Source organism: Ambystoma mexicanum, chromosome 2q, assembly GCF_040938575.1.
Source record: "Ambystoma mexicanum isolate Mex_15411 chromosome 2q, UKY_AmexF1_1, whole genome shotgun sequence".
In the NCBI taxonomy this organism is placed as follows: Eukaryota; Metazoa; Chordata; class Amphibia; order Caudata; family Ambystomatidae; genus Ambystoma; species Ambystoma mexicanum.
This window is the reverse complement of record NC_090924.1, coordinates 637,527,962-637,550,158: the sequence shown is the minus strand read 5'-3', so window position 1 is coordinate 637,550,158 and position 22,197 is coordinate 637,527,962. Positions and strand designations below refer to the sequence as shown.

At 42.2% G+C, this 22,197-nt stretch overlaps 1 protein-coding gene across 3 annotated transcripts in view; it reads left to right on the top strand.

Annotated features, from left to right (window-relative positions):
- The window catches only part of CLEC16A (C-type lectin domain containing 16A), a 1,932,649-nt gene that overhangs the window by 531,237 nt on the left and 1,379,215 nt on the right, over nucleotides 1-22,197 (top strand). For all 3 annotated transcript variants that reach the window (XM_069647805.1, XM_069647806.1, XM_069647807.1), the window contains exon 9: nucleotides 7,425-7,538. In XM_069647805.1, the coding sequence (XP_069503906.1) occupies nucleotides 7,425-7,538 (114 nt within the window). The remainder of the gene's footprint in view (nucleotides 1-7,424; nucleotides 7,539-22,197) is intronic.

Below are 22,197 nucleotides of genomic sequence, written 5' to 3'. Positions count from 1 at the left end.
GAGCTGGTAATGTCAAAGTGAGATTTAAAGGGTGGTTGTTGTAGCAAAGAAGGTGGTTACATCAGGAGGTGAGAGTGTACAGATGGCGGAGGTGAAAGTGAAGGAGGTAACAGCTAATGCCAAGACTTTCCTGGAGAAGGAGGTTGAACCTTGCAGGGAGGATGAGGTACTAACATCCTGACCTGGGAGTGACACAGAAGCAATGATGAGGGAGGGGAGTGGTACAGAAGAGGTGGTAGAAAAGCAGAATAGATCAAGGAATGAAGAGTGAGAAAGACCACGGTCAGACCAAACAAAATGGGAAGATTGTGGTGGGCCAAGTGAACTCTAGGTAGGTCCAGACAACCTGACGAGGAGCAAAGGAGGTCCCAGAGCATAGAATCTGTATAGAGAGATAAATGGGAAGAAGTCCAAGCTAGCCTTGGCCTTCCCTGGGGCCCTCTCTAGCGGTCCATGCTGGCCACAACTGATGAGGAACTGTCTGCCGAAAGGACCTGGTGGCAGAACTCTGCGGGCTACAGGACCTCGAAATACCTGCATCTATTCTAGATCATTCTAAGCCTGAAGTCATGGCTACCCGCGCCAGTGCGAGATTCTTTTTTTTTTTTAGAAAACCCTCCTGACTATTGGGAAAATGCAAGTTGTATACTGAAGTGTGCCGATATCTGCACACAGACCCCTAAACATGTTATAGAATGACAGTAGTTGGTCGTGCTGTCCTTCTTGATCCCAGGTGTCACCTGTGTGACATGGGATGGATTAACATGTTGCAGAGGAGACATCACTTTTTTTTTTTTTCGGGATGCAAACAAATGCAGAGTACTGTTATTGGTTGATGTGTAGGAGGGGAACGTCCTGATACAGTACTGCCATGCAGCATTGGAGAGAAGGTGGTGGTGTTAGTCAGAAATCAAATCAAGTATTTGGTAGTGTTACTGTAGATGTGCTAGTAAGTAATGACAAAATCCCTTCTAGTGGGGTGACCAAAACACTGGTGTACCTCGCAAGCTAGAGGGTGAGTGGCCCAAATATGAAATGAGGCACAACCCCTGGTCACCCTTACTGGGACCTCCGATCGGAGTAGGGGACCGTCACAGGTACCCAAACATCTTACCTACTTCAGGGTCAGGGAAGTCGGTGGTCTTTTTTATTTATTTATTTATTTATTTATTTTGGTTTATTATAAACCTTTACAAAATACAGGCAGTTTGAAAACAACAAACGATTACAGAGCATCAAAGAAACAATAACAACAATTTTTCACTTAAAAATCACAAACAGCTCAAATAAATTATCCATTCTATACTACGCAGGACAATGAATACTTTAAGAACAAGATTTTAGTAAGAACCTCCCAGTCAATCTTACATCTCGCGCTCAAGCCAGGATTTTGTTTTTCTGTTTACGGGAATTCGACGCATGCGTACGTGAGCTGCATGACGCCATCTTGGAATGGGATTAACGTGTCACAGCTTGTATTCACCATGTCTGCCGCTTACTGCTTGGATGTCCCTCACGAGGTCCAACCAAATCCGAGGCAGGACGTGGAAGGCATGTAGTTAATGTCCTTGTACGGAACAGATTGTAAAATATACCTCATGTAGATAGTGTTGCATGGTTGGAATGCAGAAAACCATCTGCTCCAGCCCCTACCACTAACCAATTGTGAAAATTGATCATCTCATGATACCTTTGTTTGGGAAAATGGGGAGGACGCAGAACAAGTTTGCTCGGGTCCCCGTGTTCCCGACCACGGGGTCTATATGAGAAAAGAACATATTTGAATGATGCACAAAGCATATTGAGTGTTTTCCACATTTGAAATGTCATATACAGTCAGTCCTCACAATCTCTGGGACTACTCACACTTCAAATGCAAGGCTGGTAATTAAAGTTTGCTGACACTTAGTATAGGAAAGCCACTTACATGTCTTACTTCCGTCATTGGTAGGGATGCCAATAGTATAGGGTGACCTTCTCATGATACTGCCGTTTGGGAAGATGGGGAGGAGGCAGACCAAGTCTGCTTGGGTACCTGTGTTCCCAACCACGGGGTCTACATGAAACAGAACATATCCATATCATGTACAAAGCAAATTCGGTTGATCCCACATATTGATCATCACATATAGACAGTCCTCACCATCTTGGGACTGCTCACACTTCAGGCCAAGACTGGCAGTTAGTCTGCTCACACTCTTAGTTTGGAAAAATTCCCTACATGTATTGCTGCCGTCATTGGATCTAGATTTACCAGACTACCAATCAACGTTCACAATCTGGATATCTCTTATTCTAGTGGGGCAGAGTCATAACCCATAACAAACATCAGTGTCTACAAACCTCTAAACATAGCACATCAAATCAAAATAGGAAAATATCATCTGCATAGTCTAACCAACACATTCTAGCATTTCCCAATTTAGGTGATACAAAGGTCACTTTCTCCAAGTATTTCCCAATATCTGAGACACACAGATGCAATAGGTAAGGCACCAGCACACATCCTTGCTTCAGACCCTTAACAGTTGGGATGTCTTTGGTGAAAGCATCCTGCATATTCAATCTCACTCTTAGCTTGGTCTCAACTCCAATAGTTCTGCTGCCACGTTTTAAGTTTCTGTCGCCATTTTGATCAATTTACTGTGTCGTAAGCCATGGACATATCTATACAAGCTGTAAATAGGGGGTGATGCTTCCTTTGTCCATGCTATTTAGGGATCCAATACAAATCCATTTAGGGATGTCCATCCCCGTTCTGAAGCCAGTTTGGCACTTAGATAGCATATTTCTTTCTGCTGCCCACTTTTCCAGCTTCTTCCAGTATTAATGTGTTGTCATAAGTTGTGCAGTGCACCTAACTAGGTTTTGGGTGGCTGTGCTGATGTAAGGGGGCAGGTAAGTGCACACAGCAGGAAGCTAAACAAGAATGAAGAATAGGAAAGTTAATTCAGTACGACAGAACAGGAAGAAAGGACGGATCTCAATGGGGAACAAAAAAGGATGGGACCATGCAGTGGACAAACAATGAGGAATCCCACTCGGGGTGTATACACAGGTTGGACTAGAGACTGCCCACAGATATAAGGGAAGCTCAATGCTTCTGTTTAAGTTACTTTTACAGGCACCACTCCTTGCAACCCCATGGAAAGGGGGAAGCAGGAGTGGCTTCTGTGTCTGGAGCCTAGGGCACAAACAAGGAGTTAACTTACACAAGACAAGCCGGTATGGGTCCAGCCGTAACCTACAGCGGAGGACCGCTGAGGGAACAGAATGCAACATACTGTTACATTTAATTCACAATAGACTACAAGTAAAACAAGACAAGACAAGGGAAGGGGCAGAGATTACCTGCTGGGCAACCCAGCAGCCAAACTCTGAACAAAGGAATAACAGAAGCACAAGTGAGGACAAGAACAGTAACATAAATAACTAAGGACAACTAGACAGTCAAGTAAGCAAGCTTTTAGTAGGGGAAAAGCAAGTAGAAAATAATCTATTTGCAATAATACAGGAGACTGTAACTGCAGACCGTTAATCGGGAACTGTAATTCTGGACTGGAATAACCAGGGCACAACTAAAGACCGATAACCGGGAAACTATAGTTCCGAAGTGGGGAAAAAAAGGGTAGAATAGAAGACAGATTACAAGGAATCTGTAGCTCTGAAGTGGGATAAGAAGGGCAGGACAGAAGACTGATACAAGAAAACCCAGGACTGGCACTTGGAAGCTAAAACCAGGAAACACAGACTGAAGGAAAGGAAGAAGGAACAGCAGTCAGGGAGCCAGATATTAAGAGGTAGGGAGCAAGGGGCTGCACACAGAGAACAATGACTGCAGCAGAGAAGCAGGGCTGCAAGGCAAGGAACCCAGAGGAGCAGATCAGAAGGCAGAGGAGAGTGGCAGGGTGCCGGGCAGTGAGAACCGGGCACTAGAACAGGAGCAGGATCTGGCAGCAACAAGAAACAGCAGAATTTCGTGGCTCAAGGAACCAATGGCTGGGAGCGGACTCAATGCAAGAGACCTGTGCTCCTGCAGTCAGCTGCTTAAATAGTGGCCTGCCCTGTGCTGAAGCAGGCTAATTAGCAGCACCTGGAGCAGCACACCTGAAGGTAATCTGCCTCCTCCCTCTCTGGTCCTGGGAAGGTGAAAGTAGCACTGATCTCTAGGGTATCTGGGGATTGTGGTTCTAACACTGATGCATAGGAATAACCAGGAAAGGAGAACTGCCACAAGGTGCATTATGGGAATTGAAGTCCATGTTTTTGGAAATGCAGATTTCAGAAAGGAAATGCCAAATAATGGGGGCTTCTCTGAAGATGGTAGAAAACACCCCGCGGGTCTGAAGACAGCGCCATCAAGAGGCAGAGATGCAGAAGCATGACATGTGGCAAAGATTTTTTTATCGGTATCTAGTAATGCAATTGGTCTATAATTACTTGCAGTCTCCCTATTTCTCTTTTTAAGACGGGGATAATATTTGCCAGTTTCCATCTGTTTGGTATCACTATCTTTGTAGAATGCTCTTAATATATATAATATAATATATTTTACAAAATAGCAGACCGGGTCTTTACACTTCCCTTAAATATTGCATTACTGTGTCCATTAGGGCCCGGCACTCTCGAAGTGGAAAGATTCTTAATTATCATTATATGCTCAATTTCAAAGTTGAATGTCCAACTGCCTTGTTTTACCTCTTTACCTTGTTTGCATACTTGCTGCTCATACAGGTGTAAGTAATCTTTTTCCCACACATGCGGCGCCGGGATAGAATTAATCTGCTCTTGCCCTTTCTCAAGACTTCTCATTTTAGCCCATAAATTAGCAGATTGCTTCTTTAATATAATTGTGAGCATTTGCTCACTCTTTTTGCAAGTGGATATATTTGTAGTGTTTATGCCCATTTTTATATTGTTTTTTAAATCTTTTCATTTCTCCTGCCTTACTATCTGGCTGCATATTTTCCCTACTTAAAAATTGTATATTCCTTTTCAACTCCTATTTTCCTTTTGACCTATGGCCATTCTCAGATCATTTCGCGTGTTTCATATCCATTTTTTCTAATTCGTTATATATAAAGAGTGGAAAGGATTCGAAACTTAAACATAACTAGTTTTTCTTCATACAGGGTTACTTCCAGGAAGGATTCAGTGCTTTTATGAAATGTTCACAATGTCGCTATTTCTCCAAACAATTATATTTCCCTTGATGTTTACTTCTAAATTATTTAAATTTGGAGCTAATTGTTGCTTGCAGGAAAGATTAATTGCCAACCATACCCTATTATGATCACTAAAATCTATATTCCGTACCTCAAGTGTCTTACAGATTGATCAAAGTCTGTTTGTTAAAAGTATGTAGTCTATACATGAGGAATTTTTCCATGTATCCTTTCTGGCAATGTCCCTACTTAAATTACCATTTACTCATAAGTCCCAGTTGTTAAAGAATTTGTTATCATTTTCCACCATTTATAAAAACTTGTTTTCTTAACAGCATCCTTCTCTTCTAGGTATTCTATACAGTTAAATGAGTATACAGAATTCAGATTCATGCTCCTATTATATCGCTTCCAGCCACCATTTCCGAAGAGAATAATTCCTCCAATATTGCATTTTGCGTACTCATAAAAACATTCAAAGTGAAACACAATGGATTCCAATAAACATTAATCATATTTCAATGTTTAACTCTATTCTCCGTATTGACATATAATTTGACCGCCAGAATCCCATAATAATCTTTAGATATTACAGTGTTTTAAATCTGCTTTATTTTTCAGGGCTATAATTAGCCCCCGTGATGGACAACCCACACCCCCGAATACACTGCATCCTGTTGGTAGATCTTATATTCATCCTACTTTATAGGGCATGTTAGCCAGACTTCTTGTAATATTATCAAATCCAATTCTTTCAACTCTGCCCTCAATTGGTTGTTTCACAATAAATGTTAGCTTCATTCCTTATTATATTGATTCAAATGATCAAAGACAGCGTTTCTCTGTTAATTTGTGGTTGTCTTTAGCCAACTCCAGTTCTCCTGCACGTTCCTCTTTACTTTATCCCGAGGGGCTACTATTTGTACTACATGTGTCATAAAACCCTTACGCGAAAGAACTTTAACTTTCATTAATTCCCATCCATTTGCCACATTCCGCAGTCCAGTGCCAGGTGTCATTAACATTTCCTTCTCACCACTTCTCGCAATATATGGTGTTAAATCATAACCCATTTCTCTAAGAGTCTCACTTTCACCCAGTATCGTCTCCTAGACAATCTTTGTTGGCACTACAATAATACTCATGTACATTTGTCCCTTATTAAAAAAAAATTCCACCAAAGCAATGTCCTTAGTTGTGATCAGTCTCAAACTCGGTACTTCATGGAGTAAATATTATCACTTTCCATATGACTGTCATTCAAATTCCACAAATTATAGTGAAGGGGGTAGTATGTCTGTTAGTTACGACAGAGCATGTTAATTTGCCCACTGTTATGGATAATTCCTGCGCCACTAATATATCCTTATGTGAGGTGCTTTTCTTGCTCTTTTTACACTTTGTCTTTTTATTTTTATCTTCCATCTTCTCTCCATTTAGGGCTATGTTTTCTGCCTCTTCTGTTAAATGTATTCCTCTTAGAAACTTTGTAGACTTTTGTTTGTTCCCATTCCTCGCTTTTTGTTTCTTTGTTTTCTTTTGCATTTTAGTAGGTTATATTATACTGGTTACTGTTTTATCCATAGTTTCCATTTTTACTCTAATAGCCTCTACTAATGGCTTTTCCATTTGGATGTCAGTCTGAGCTGTATCCATAACCATGGTAACATCTTCCATCTACACTGCTTTCCTTCGATTTATTGGAGTTGTAAGTGGTAGGTTTATTTTCTGTAAGTAGATGTTACTCATAGGAGACTTTAAAAAAAGAAATCGGAGTTTAGTTTAATTTGGTCCTCCGATAGTCTTTTTAAGTCTTCAAATTTCAAGTTTTTTTCAGCTAACGTTAATGTGTTCGCTCTCATTTCCATCTTAATATTCTCATATAGTGATCCTAGGGAGCTCAACACTATGTTCAGGGCAGAAATGGATCATGGGGAGGAAAAAAGAAAATGAAAAAGCAGAGAAAGTTGACTGACGAGAAGGGTTTTGGAAGAGACTGTGTTAATCAGGATTAGGACCAATGTAACATTACGAATAGAGCACCCATGCATGTACCATCAAATGTTTTGCAAGGCTCTTCGGAGTTCCATGAATGTATCCCATCGCAGAACCTTGCACTGTTTGTCAATATCTAATGTGCGTATGTACGTGTTGACATATTATACGTTGCTTTTGAAAAGTATGCATTTTTGTAAGATGTGACGTTTGTGGCTTGTTTATTTTTAATGCAGTAAATTAACAAATGTGTATTTTTAATAGGTTTTCTTAATCATACATTATGCACCGCTTGTGAACTCCCTTGCTGCTGTTATTTTGAATGGGGATCTCTCAGTGCTTTCATCTAAATCTGACCAGGACCTTCATAAAAGTTCAGTAAGTATAAAGAATGTTTTTAAATTATTTGTTAGGTCGCGAGATGCTATATCACTTTGATCGTAGGTCGCGAGATGTTATATCACTTTGATCGTAGCAATCCACACCGTTGTGTAGCTTTTTGTAAGCATATAAAACACATTTTTGAAATGCGTTTACTGTCTTGTTAATCATTTTTTATTTTGTGGGGGTGATTTGGATAGTTTGTAATCTAATTCTCTGCACCTAGTAGAAATGAAACGGTCTTCTGCACTGTATGGTGGCAGTGCTTTTTTGTAGGTACATATATCCACAATCTCATGCTTTTCTAAGATGGCTTCTATATAATGCACATAGGGACTTCTAGGTCTGGCACAGTGGATTTCAACGTAAGCATATTGGTGCTATTGACAGATAACGGATGTTTATTGTTCCCCAACTTAATGCTGCCCATTTTATCGACCTCGGAAGGATGAAGAGCTGAGTGGACCTGCCGGGATGCAAACCTGTGGCCATAAGGTCAAACACAGGCCCCTGTAGTGGATGCATTAGTCCACTGAGCCACAGTCCCGGCTTGCTATAAATCTATTGATCTGGAGTTTAAAATATGGTTAATGTTGATAAAAAGCAGTGGCATCTATTAATCACCAATCACCTTGTTATTCCCATTAGGTAAAATGCTAGTTTAACACATCTTACGTGTGAGTGCATTTCCCTCCATAAAAGAGTGTGTGCCCACAGAACCCCTTCACCCAAACTCCCAGGATAGGGTTTCAATAACCATTCCAAATCCTCACCCTAAAACTCCACCGTGCCAGGTATGGCGCGGTTGAGGTGTGGGGGGTGTCATCACCATGGAGCAGTGAAGTTCTCAACTCTTACCCCATTACATACCATTTCAAAGCAGATTGCTGGCTGATGAGAGGCATAAGGGAGGACAGAGATTAAACTATTGCCTGCCGTCTTATGCAGCAGGTGGAAGACCCTCCAGTGGTAGCCAAAGCTGCTTCTCTTCATCTGACATTGCATTATTTTGGCATATAATATTTGTGCCCAGGAATTCAAGAGCTTGCATGTGATGTCTGTACCTTTGCATGCAACCCTGTGCTTTTGTATGCCAGGGTTTACCGGGCACATGACGACTTTACCTGGTTGCAGGATTTATTATGCTTCATTTTTTCCTATCAGCCACCTCAGAGCACTGTGGGAGGTGATGGGCTTGGATGGTTGTGATTAGGCCTGAGCCATTATCCTGTTCTATGTAGTTTGGTATACATTAGTCAGGTCAAAGACCATCTAAATTGAATGGTTTAAGGCTCTTCAAAGTGTTTATTTTTTGGAAAACTAACCACTGCAACAATCTACTTGGTATTTTCAATTCAAGGACCAATGATGTTTTGGGGCGAAGGTGCAGTGTGATTAGCCCCTGCCCCCCACCACCCGGCAATCAGAATGGCAGAACCTGTTTTGTTCAACATTTGCTAGACATGTGATTGAGAGATTGCGGATAGCTAGGACTCCTTGTACATCCCCTTCCTCCAGAATGTTGTTGATCTCCATGCGCTAACCAAGTGTTTCTTGTGAAGCATAGGAATCTGATGGCGGCCTGCAGACCTACCCACCCCCTTGCCAAGCACCGGGTTTCATACCTTAGTCGCATCAAATTAGCTGGACTGATTTGCTTTCATATAGGGCTGCGTGCAAGAGGCTGGTGCGGTACTTCCCTGCAGTTCACCCGATTCCTTGCAAGTCCTTGTTTGAACTTTTTATGCCTAAATTGTTACAGTGGTAGCTGGTTAATGAAGGTAGTTGGAGCTCAGGCCTGCCAACTATGAGAGCATAGCAGAGGGAAGAGGAGCAGAAAATGATGTTAGTTACTGAAGCAAAGCAAAGCAATGGCATGCTTTGATTAAATGTGAAAAGACTTTGAGTTGACCTCTTCTTGTTCTACATTTTTCCCAGCCATCTTCAAAGTTAGCAGAGCACAAGTGATTATTAGGCACACTCATCTATGCGGCTCCTAATCCCCCCGGTAATCCATGTGTAGTGTCTGTGAAAATAGGCTGCCTGGAGAAAGCGCCATGCGCCATTTGGAAGCTGTAAGCGGTGGGTTGGCAGGGAGAGAGTTCTGCAAGGGAAGCAAGTGTACACTCCTAGAGGATTCCCACTTTCCCAGTGGAGACTAGGCTTTAATATAGTGCATAGAATAGCAAACGGAAAGTGTAACAAACCCACTTAAGTATTTCCTGGTCTTTAAGCAGGCTTTCCTGCACTGTGTGAGTTGTGGCTGAGTTAATTTGTTTCAGCTTTCACAGAGAATGTGTTTTTCTTCATCTCACTTGAACGGCAGTAGAGCTTCATTTCGGAACATGGTCTTGCATCTGCATAAACAGGCCAATCCACATTAGGCTGCAGGGGTGAGGTGATTATATGTCTACCTGCCCATTGTACTTTTTGCCACATGGTTTTCAGAATACACGCCCTTCTACAGTTCTTGAAGGGAAATGGTTATACAGTGAAATGTAGCTTTATTTGCATGTTGCAGGTTTATACATGCATGGACAGGCTTCTTCTCTGGATTGTGGGCCCTTGTTCAGCATTTACAGATTAAGAGCTGCAAAAGCATCATGAAGTAAGACACAGACAACATATTCACATTTCTAAAATAAAAGATTTTCTTTCTCAAATGTCAGGATGGTGCCCTGTGCTGAGGTGGGATTTCCCTACCTAAAGAAACTAAGGATAGTCTGTGTGATTAAGCTCAACTTAAGTCTGTCTGTGGCCAAAACCTATACTTGCCGCCACAACTAAAGATATACGATGTGTAGTGAGATCAGCATCCAAAGAAACAGTGTTTAAAATAAGTTCTGAGCTTCTTCCAGCTCATGGCTTGTGTTTCAGCTTCCCCTTCCCCACGTTCAACACAGTTCCACAAAATGGCTGTTGGGGCTCCGTTCCCCAAGTTCAACACAGTTCCACAAAAAGGCCTTGGGGTTGCCTTCTCCAAGAAGAAAGCTATTCTAGCTTTCAAATCACAGTCAATTCAATTCTCAGCTTTCAATAATGATTCCAAATTCACTTTGTAACTTTTCAGGCTTTCCAACAATTCACATAGCCTGCTCCTTTCTTTAACACTGGTTAGGCACACAAGCTATAGTATCTTGACTTGGGTTCTCTCCAAGTAAGGGTTACTCGGTCTAGGCGCAGTCGTTGAACCGCACAGTCCACCCATTGCAGGTCACACAACCGATAACCCTTAGCACTCTTATGTTCATGTGTTCTCCTTTGGACTTCCTTGTCAACAAAGGCTGCCTCTCTGAACCTGTGACATTAGTCCATTTCCAACTCTATTTCTCCTGGACATTCTCTTGACTCTGCCAAAACATTACTTTCAGACAGTTCACTTTGTGGTGTTTATTCCTTGACACCACCTTGCTTTCACACTTTCCAATAGTGCTTATCACTTGCTTCACAAGCTCTCATTACTGGCTTTAATTTGGCTTATACTTTCACTTTGTCCATCAATGCTTTTGACTTTCTTTGCACTGTGTTCGTAAATGCACATCAGTTTATTTTCAACCATGCAGTATTTTTCATATACTTTGCATATCGTTTCCTTAGTTCGTTTTTCAATAACTCATAAAGCACTTGGCAGCTTGTTCAGTAATCTTCTATTTGGTCTCCAGACCCATTAATTCCAAGTTTTCATTTGAGCGGCATCCTGCTCTGCCCATATCCAGCCCCTGGAGCGCACCCGGCATCAATGTTCCCTCTGTCACTCATTGGTCTGCGGCCGCTCTCCCAGGTGCCTTCAATTCCTTCCCTGGCTTTCTCTCGCTCCCCCTTCACTTGTTGGGATCTCCAACGAGCAGCGCTTGCCTCTTCCGAAACATGTAGCTAGCTGTGTGTGGTCTTCATTTCTCAAGTATGCAAGTTCAACACACAGCCGTTCGATACATCCTCATAAGTTTAAATGATATAACCTGTTTACTGGAATGTAAGTTCCGAATCAAAAATGGTTTCATCATGAAATCTTCAATAACAAATGTTATTCACAAAAGGTGTCCTGCACTTATTTGATGCTTTTCAGGAACACCGTCCATCAGGAATGGAGATACCACTCATTCTTCAATAATCTGAAGTAATTAATTTAAAAACAATTACTAACTAATATTGTGATAAGTCAAAAATTCATAAGGTATTCTAGTCATCTGGTGTGTTACCACAAAACTGTTCATATATTGGAAACGGTCCATCTTATTCTGTGTATGTAATTATTGTAGACAGTTCACCTATTGCAAGATGTAGAAAGCTATAAAAAAAGTCACAGAATATATTATTAATATAATGTGACTTATGTTACATTAGTAACTATTTCTCAACAATTTTTCATCGTCGATCTAAGTCCCAAAATACTGTCTCAAATTTAAATAAAATCAATCATATTATGATCATCCTTGGAAACAATACTGCTCTATTAAAATGAAAGAAACAACCTTAACTATTTGCCAGTGTAATTTTAAAAAGTAAAAACCTACCTCTCTTGTAAAAGAAACTGCTGATGTTGAGGTTGGAATACCCTACATGGGAACAAAAAAATATTGAATTAATACTATCCCTCCTTATTTAAATTCATAACCACTCTGTAGTTATTCTTGTGTAAAGTTAATTTGCATAAACAAATGTTTAAACTTGCAAAAGAAGGAATCCAGTGGAAACGTAGCATGCATCAGTTGATTCTGAGAACAATCAATGTTGTTGACAGTGTCAGTTAAACAAAATGACATCTTTTCCCACGCCGAATGTGTCTGGTGACAACTAAAATGGTCTAATAGATCCAATGCAATTGCCTATGTTGGCACCTTTATAAAGGTATTTTTGAGATCCAATGCGAAATTTAAGGATATATCATTGAATATTGGTGCCTACCTAGGTTTGGAAATTGATTTGGTATTGGAATATACATTAGAAAAATAAACGGAAAAGTTAATTATGTCTAAAAATGTTCAAATTATGTTAACAAGACAAATTCTTGAAAGGTTATGATATGATATGATATGGCATTTGTAACGCGCCTATACACAAGTGTTTCAAGGCGCGACGAGGCAGGGAGGGGGGAACAACGGGAAGACAGACAGCGATCCTACTAGGCCAGGTGTCATTCAGACCGCGCAAGTGCAGGGGTAGGGGGAAGGGAAAAAGTGCAAGGGGAAGGGGGAGGGGGGAGGAGTGCAGTACAAATAGTAGAATAGAAATAAAATAATAAATAAATAGGGCCAGCTGGTGGCAAGTGCAAGGTAAGTGCAGACAAGTGCTGGGGGGGGGGGGGCTGTAGTGATACATAGACAGGCCCGCAGTGCAGGGGTTGCCAGGGGGGCAGTGCAAGTGAAGAGTGACTGGGCCCAGGACCGAGGTCGGTGAGAGTGGCCCAGTTGCAGAATCAGTGCAGTTTTGGTGAAGCATTTAGCAGGGGAGAGGGAGAGAGAAAGCAGAAGTGAAGAGGAAGGTTTTGAGGTGCTTCCGAAACCGGAGATGGTTCTCTTCAAGTTTCAGGGAGGCAGGAAGGCTGTTCCAGAGGGAGGCACCTGCCGCGGAGAGAGATCTACCCCCAGCTCATTGCTTCGAGAAGCGGCTGACCCTGAGGGAGTTGGAGACGGATGAGCGTAGGGCTCGGGAAGGAAGATATTTAGGAAGAGAGAGTTGAAGGTATTTAGGCCCCAGGCCCCAGAAGGCCTTGTGGACAATGCAGAGGGTTTTGAACTTAATCCTCGCAGCCACTGGGAGCCAGTGTAGAGATTTCAGTCCTGGAGAGATACGGTCCCTGGGCTTGAGGCCAAGGACAAGTCTCGCAGTTCTGTTCTGGATGAGTTGCAGAGGGCGGAGAGTGGAGGCAGGCAGATTAAGATAGAGGCTGTTACAGTAGTCCAGCTTCGAGAGAACCAGGGCTCGGGAGACAGTGAACTTCTGGGGGAAGGAGAGGAAGGGAAGAATACCTCTCAGGAGGTGCAGCTGGTAATGTGACTTCTTAGAGACGTCAGATATATGAGGAGAGAAGGAGAGTGTGGAGTCGAAGATGACCCCGAGGTTTTTTGCCTTGCAGGTAGGAGCAGGAAGAGGGCCAAGAGAGGCCGGCCAGAGAGGTGCAGGGAAGGAGGGAGTGGGTGTGCCGATGAGTAGGATCTCAGTCTTACTAGCATTAAGGCAGAGGTCATTGGCAGCACACCAATCCTGGATAGCAGACAGACAGTCAGAGATGAGGGAGGGAGAGGAGGAGGCCGAGGGTAGCCTGAAAATGAGCTGGGTATCGTCCGCATAGCACTGAAAGTTGGGGCAGAGGGCGGCGATGCGGTGGGCAAGGAGTGCCAGATACTGGTTGAACAGCCAGGGAGAGAGATTAGATCCCTGGGGAACGCCACAGGTGGAGAAAAAGATGTCCGAGAGGAAGGACCCAAGTTGGACCTGGGAGGGTCGGTTGGAAAGGAAAGAGGTCAGCCACGCCAGAGCCTGACCAGTGATACCCAGGTTATCACGGAGACGGTTGAGCAGGATGGCATGGTTGACAGTGTCAAAGGCAGAAGAGAGATCGAGCAGAATGAGAACACACGGAGTGTTGGAGTCGAGGTTTAAGAGCAGGTCCTCACGGATGTTCAGGAGAGCAGTTTCCGTGCTTCTGGCCGCTCTGAAGCCAGATTGATGGTCATGGAGACTGTCAACAGCTTCAGCATGGAGGTTAAGCTGGGAGATGGCCAGTTTCTCCAGGAGCTTGCCCAGGAAGGGAGTGATGGAGATTGGGCGATAGTTAGCCGGACAGGAGGGGTCGGCAGAGGGTTTCTTAAGGAGAGGGTGCACAAGGGAGTGCTTGAGGGGGGATGGGAAGACTCCAGAGGCGAAGGAGTGGTTGCAAAAGTCAGCCAGGGCAGGATGCAGGGAGTCGATGTGGTCCTTGATAGTTTTGGAGGAACAGGGGTGAATCTGTTTGGACGAGACTTTCATAGATCGGACTTGTCTGGAAACCTCGTCAGCAGAAAAAAGGGGAAAGGCAGAGAAGGAGGGAGGAGGGGTGGCTGCAGAAGGGCCAGAGGAGGAGCAGGGAAGAGAGGGGGGGAGGTGATAGGAGGAGAGTGAGGACAGGATGTCCTGAGTTTTAGAGATGAAGTGGGAGGCCAGTGCAGTGCAGAGGGCCTGGGAGAGGACGGGAGAGGTAGAGACTGCAGCAGGGTTGGCAAGCTCCTTGCAGATTTTAAAGAGTTCAGCCGAGTTTGTTAGATGCCGCAGAGATGCGGGCTTGGATAAGGGCTCTCTTCTTGGTGAGAACAGAGAGATGGTATTGCCTTTGGAGCAGGCGGCAGGCCAGTTTGTCAGAGGATGAACATGAAGCACGCCATTTCCTCTCTGCCACCCTGCACTTGCGTTTTAGGGTGACGAGATCCGAATCATACCAGGAGTTACATTTGGCTTTGGGCTTCAGGCGGATTTTCATGACAGGGGCAAGGATATCAAGGGTATCAGATATAGCAGAGTGGAGCAAGGAGAGGGCTGTGTCAGGGTGGGAGTCAGCCGAAGGGGGAGGGGGAGGTGAGAAGGTGGCAGCGAAAGCCGCAACTGACACGCGCTTCATGGGTCGGATGACCGAGAAGGTGGGTGGCAATGATGAGGGTGGCTTTGCCTGTGGGGTAGGGAGGGTGAGGTGGGAGGATAGGAGAAAGTGATCACTCCAGGAGAGAGGAGAGGAGTGGAGAGAGGGACAGAAAGGGGAAGGTCAGAAGAGATCAGAGCATCAAGAGTGTGCCCTGCAGAATGAGTAGGCCCAGACGGGAGAATAGAGAGTGAGAGAGAGTCGCAGAGGTCACGAAAGAGTCCAGTGGGGGGACAGGAGGCATCTAGGTGGATGTTGAAGTCACCAGGAAAGAGGAGTTGAGTGGTAGAGGACAGGAGTGAGGAGGAGAGGTCAGCCCACTCAGAGAGGAAGGACGAAATTTGACCAGGTGGCCGATAGATAGTAGCCACTGTAAGGGAATGGCTAGGAGAGAGAGAGAGTCGGCAGACAAGGCATTCAAAAGAGGAGTAGGTCTGCGTTGGAGTGACAGTGGCAAGAATCCACTCAGGGAAGATAAGGGCTACCCCCCCCCCCCTGCACGGTTGGGTCTGGGCAGGGAGAGGATCTTTTTTAAAGTTAAAGGTTAAAGTATTTACATGTTCAGTCCTGTCTAAGAGTACCTCCCAAAAGAATTGGCACATAGTAAAGAACAGGGATCATATTTTAATGCAAAAAATCCTTTACATAATCCCAATCGACCCATTTGAGTACTGACAGTAAGTTTAGTAAGGTTGAGTGGAGGGTTGAACAACAATAAGTGAATTTTGCCTGGGGGTTAATTAAAATCCAACAGAGATTCACGTTCTACAGTACAATATATTCAATCACATTGATGTATCAGAATAATATCGAATTAAGTAACTGGACCACATAATAACTATTATGTAGTCAAAACTCTTAAAAGCTCACATACATCGATTTTATTAATCAAATAGTCCTATGATTCAAACAAACTAATTCAAATCCCAATCTGAATTCATACACTTTGGTTGCATAGCTGACATTTTATAGATCCAAATGGCCTTTCGCTGAGCTAGGAATTTGGTTGTATTGCCTGCCACCCCTTCTTAGTCATTTTACAACTTCAAGAAAAAAACTGAATTTGAGTCAATGAATGTCTCCTTTCACAAGAATACATCCCAACAGATGACTTTGGATTTTGATGTCTGGTTTTGGACTTGTTTGGTTATCTTAGTTTTGCTTTGTGGGTAGTCCTACCAACTTAGTACATGCTAGTTTTGTGGGGTACTTGCCTATGTAGTTATGTTTTCTTCTCAGTTATTGATGCAATGATCAAATCAGTCTGGTTCTGTGTATGGCTATACCTATACATCTGATGGTTGTAACTGGGTTTCGGATGGCTTTACCTGAGCATGTGGGGCTCTAGAAAACAAATATTAATGTAACCCGGCTATTTTTCTGCTGCAGCCGTCCATACAATTGCGGTTTCATTCAAGCAAACGTTGGAAGGCTTTGGCCAAACAGTTGGCATTAATCATGAAACTAAACCACTTTCCTTATGTGATCCCAGACACTTAGTCTTCGTCATCGGGAAAAGGATCTGCAAGAGGCAACTATAACTCACACATGCAACTGACTCCAGCATAGACCTTCTCTATGTTCTGTATCATGGCTCTTTGTATATATGCTGTATGGGTATGTAAATATGTAACCCACAAACTAGCCAAATATTGAGTGAAAAGCATGCATCTACCTTGCTCACTCCCCTCTAGTCGAGATGTATTCCTCCTAAGTTACGAATGAACACACCTAGAAAATGTTCAGCTTTTTAGCCCTTTGTTAACTCGGTTTTAGATTTCAGATTTTCATTTTCTGTTTACATCATGCTTTCTTTCAGTTTTCTTTTGTGTCCTGAAGCCTTTTCTTGATTAATTTAGTGTAAATTCAAAAAAAGAAAAACATAAAGCCTTTCTTTCTTCTTTTTTTTAAATCTCTAATGCACTGCTAAAGCAATCTAATAAATACTGCTGCTTGACAAAATTTCCAGTACCATTCATTGTTTCTTCCAAATGCTGTCATCTGACAGAAGAGTTTGCATTTGTCTCCGCCACAACTCTTGTGGTGCCACTTCCAGAGAAATGGACTTCACGCTCAGATTTGGGTTTTACTTGAGTTATCTTTTACACGTTTCTCTCCTCAATTGGCATATTAGTTACTGGCTTGTATGTGTGGGTGAAGCTTGCTATTGCGTCCCATGCTTCTGAAGGGTCATCTTATCACAAGTCATTTGTGCCAGGTAGTAGATAATCGCTTCAAATGAAAAATAAAGGTTGTTTTATAATATACAACCAGTGTTGCAGTGTTTGCTGTTGGTTACCCGTGATGACCATCTGCCAATTGGAACATTCTTTGTGTGGAGTTATTTTTTTCAGTAAAAAAACTTGGTTAAAGGGACGTTATGGTAAAACCGAAAAACCCCTGAAATTCGCTAGTTATGGTAAGCTAAGCAACCAGAACTCGCGCCACCAACGTGCATTGCTAAGACTAACACCCAGGACATCAAAGATGACATCACAAATGTCATTGATGACATCACGTCTGGCTCCCTCTTTTTTCCTTTAGTGATATATCTTAGCCAGTAATACTTAGTAACAAAAAAATCGAAAGTTACTATATTTGTAGATTTACACTTCAAATATGCTGTTACAGTAATTCATTTGGGGTTCACTCGCAGCATATGAAACATATACACAGGGAGAATACACACTTGAAAGATACCAATGCCTTCTGTGTATGGAGACCATCAGTAAGGTTATGAACACTTTCTTATTGTTCTGCTGTTTTTTTATTACTGTACTTTCTCTGGATATGCTCATATTTCTATTCACATTACTCTCTTTAGGGTGCAGTCACATCATGTGATAGTTATTCATAGGGAATTAGTGGGTTTGAAGCAGAAAAATAATTTCTGTGCATAAGGATTATCAGGTAGGTTATGAACAATCTCTGGTTCTACTGCTGCTTTTTTGGGTACTTCACTTTCCCTGTATCTACTCATATTTGTATGTGTTGTTGTGTCTTTGTGTTTTGTATGTAATAATGAAATTATATAGGAAGTGGGTTTCATTTGCTACATAACATGTTGCACAGTACACAAAACTCTAATAAGAAAGGATTTAGCATTTCACTATTTAACATGGGAAGATTATGAATATTGCACCTCCATCATGTATGCTGCACACTGCTTATGTTTATACATGAGTACATTATTATGCTGTAAAGAACTTCATATTAGCATCCTATTTAAATCAATGCATAGCTTAATGCACTACATAGCTCATGACATCTATTCCAATGATCCTTGACACTTTTTTTGTCAACATTATAAGAATCCCTTGTACAGACTTTTCATGAAAAGTACATGCGATGTCATCAGTGATGTCATCAATTACATTTATGATGTCATCTTTGATGTCCTGGGTGGTAGTTTTAGCAATGCACGTTGGTGGCACGAGTTATGGTTGCTTAGCTTACCATAACTAGCAAATTTCAGGGGTTTTTCGATTTTACTTTGAACCATAACGTCCCTTTAACAACGTTTTTTTACTGAATTTCATAGGTTTTTAGTAGCGCAACTTAACCATAACCTCCCTTTATCAAATTTTATTGTACTGAATATACATATTCATAGTGGGAATTTGATATATGTTTACTAGGATTCCCTTACTTTATATACATGTAACATAGAACATACTGAACCCCCAGCTAGTGATTTTGATGTCCGCGGACTGTGCATATGTCCACATACAACATCAACACTACCCAAAAACTCAGGGGGTATCTTAAATTGTTCTATCATGCCATATAAACACTGAACAAGTTAAAAAAGAAGCACATAAACACATTATATGTAATAATAAATAAGAAGTGGAATCTATATATGCAACACATCAACCGTCCATTTAAATAGCATATGTACTAAAATGGAATATACCAAAACAAAAAAGATATGCTTCCAACATAATTACCTCACAGAAACTGCACAGCTAGAAGCAACAGCAGACCTACACAACAGTAACAACACAATTTACCAGAAACTAGTAAGTAAACTTCATTTTTCTTACATATTTCTAATTTTGTATTAGGTACACTAAAGGTAATATATATTTTTTCACACAGAAATGTCCAGTACTTTGGAGTGGCTTGAAGAGAATTTCCCACATGAGGAAATGACTGAAGACCGCGATACTTATGGTAGACACTTCTCTATATAAGTAAATTAATAATCATTACTTTATGTGTACTTAACATATATATTTTTTTTAACAGACCATACAAACATTGAAAATAATATAGTAAAAGAGACATTACAAAATACTCGGCAGCCCATGGAACAAAAAATGGATATGCTTATGAAAATGTCAATCTTTTGAAAATTTTGTGGAGGACCACATAAAAGAAAACAATTAATATCATTGTCCCACATGTACCTGTTGCCCCTCTCCATGTCCCAGTCAATCTATCCCCAAACCCTCACTACCAAGAAAAACGTTATGATGAGACTTCCATCCCTTCATCCCCTCCAAACCCCTATTTCCCCTGTATTTGTGTCAGTTTCTGCTTCCCCGTCTCTTCCATACATTTTATATCTGTATATAATTAAAACAAATATTCTGTGGTTTAATTCAGTCCTTTGTGTCTTTTTAAAAAAAAAAAATGCATCTAGGGTGTCCGCGGACAGCGCGGGTGTCCGGTATAGCCGCAATTAAACAAAATGGGGGTATCCTAAGGACATTATACCTGTCCGTACTGTCCGCAAGCAAGATGGAAATGTTCTTAGAACATACTTGGTGTCTGGAATGTCCGTAATTAACTAAAATGGAGGTGTCCTAAGGACACTATACCTGTCCGTACTGTCCGCAAGCAAGATGGAACTGTTCTTAGAACACACTCGGTGTCCGGAATATCTGCAATGAACCGTAATGGAGGTGTCCTAAGGACACCATATCTGTCTGTACTCTCCGTAGAACATCTACGCACATGCGCACCACACCCATAAGTCCTACGAACATCGCACCTGTCCGTAACTGTCCGTCTCACGTATGTCGCACTTTTAATTAGTTTGAGGACCCGAACACTGTCCATAGAACATCCGCACGCATGCGCACAACCGTTCCCACGCATTTGGTGTCCTGTGGACACCCGTCCCATTTGCGGATGTGTTCACGACATCATCATGTGACTGCACCCATGCTGAGCGTGTGTCCTGATTTGCACACACTGTCCGGGTCCCCGAACATTTTAAAAGTACTTTTTTGGACACTCCAAAGTATTTTACAGTAAAAATTCACCATTGCACATGTCCCAGACAATGACCCTGGCTTTCTACATACTTTTTGGAACTTTTTGAGCCTTTTTGGGGTGTTCGATCTGTCCGCACGTGCACCCCTAAAGGCCACACCCCAGAGCTCATCCTCATTGTGCTTCTGGCTACCTGACAGAGCATTGTCTTTTTTTGGCTTTTGCTGATCTTGCTGCTCTTGCTGCTTCCCTTCATCAAACCTGATGGCATCTATGGTTGCTGCTGCTCCAGCTGGTGCTACTTCAGCGCCACCCCCAGCCCCTCCACCACCACCACCTCCCTAAGGGCCTGCAGAGGGGAACAGGCGTGAAGATGTAGAGGAGGAGGATGAAGAGGATGATGTAGTGGAAGTCCCTACTACCAGCACTCGCCGTGAGTCTTGGGTGTGGTGGTTGTTTACCATTCATGGTGGAGTGCCAAAAGCACGTGCGAACAAGGTCACCTGCAACCAGTGCAAAATGGTGCTGAGTCGTGGGAGGCCTGGGTCGTACAGCTTTGGTACGACATCCATGAAGCGACACCTAAGGTCGTTCCACGGTGGGGCCGTTCGCAAGGTTGTACCTTGTGATAAATGTAGTAGGTTGAGTTCCTCTACAACATCCTCTGTTTCCGCTCCTGTCACCACAAGAGACACTCCTGTGGGACAGCGCATCCCTCCAGCTGCCTCACAGGCCATTCATGATGCTGCTGACCCTTACCTTTCGAGGGTCACAATATTGTGTATGTACTGCGATGCAGTACTCTGCAGGGGGGAGAGTCTTCAGAGTGCTTTCGAGACTGCGGTCACGGAGCATCAGAAGGTCTGCTACCTACCTAAATAAGGCCCACCCTACATCTTCCTCTTTCCACCTGCCCTTTCTTATCCCCGTGGTTGGTGTCCCTTCCTTACCCTCCTTTCCTAGTGTGTGTGTAAAAAAAAAAAAAGAAAATATTACTAAACCCCACCAAAAAAAGGCTTTTTTTATTTTTTTTATTGTGTTTGATTCATAAAAGAAACTTTACAATTCATTTCAAAGATAATCATATAGTAAACATTTTTATTTGTTTTTCCTTCTTAATAATACAAAAACATAAAATACATCAGTTTCAAACAAATATCCCACTTATTTAAAGAATAAAACAAGATAAAAAAGCTAAAAATGTCAATTCATTACTCTTCGTTTGTTGCTGAAATGCATTTCGCTAATACTTTTAGAAGGTTTGTCACAACAAAAAGCAGTTTGACACTGTCCCCCCCCATACATCTATTCCATAATGTTAGCCTCGAAAATTCTGTATCAAAATACAAATGGCTTCCCAAATGTCTGGTTCTAAGATCATCAAAGTATTTACAATATATCACCAGATGTTTCAGCGATTCAACAGTACCATATATTTGACAAAAGCAACATTCCATACCTCGATTGCTGGATTTAGTGCTATTACCAGCCCAGTAATAAGTATGATCATAAGTACAGAATTGATTTAGTCGGGAGCGCATATATAAACTTCTTTCAGTAAAGTTCGGAAATTGATATATGTACCTGGGCAAAATGCCCATTTTTCTTCTAAATAGGGCATATTCTTTGAACGATTTAATGCTACCAATGCGATCTGATTGCAGACACCAAGCCAACAGTTGGAATTTACGTTTGTTTGCAGGTAGGCATAATATGAAATCTTCTTTGGGAATATTGGTAACTTCTAGAATACCATCCATTTTCCTAGCAAATTTAGTTAAAATAGATAAAGAATCATGTTCTATTATTTTGCCCAGATCT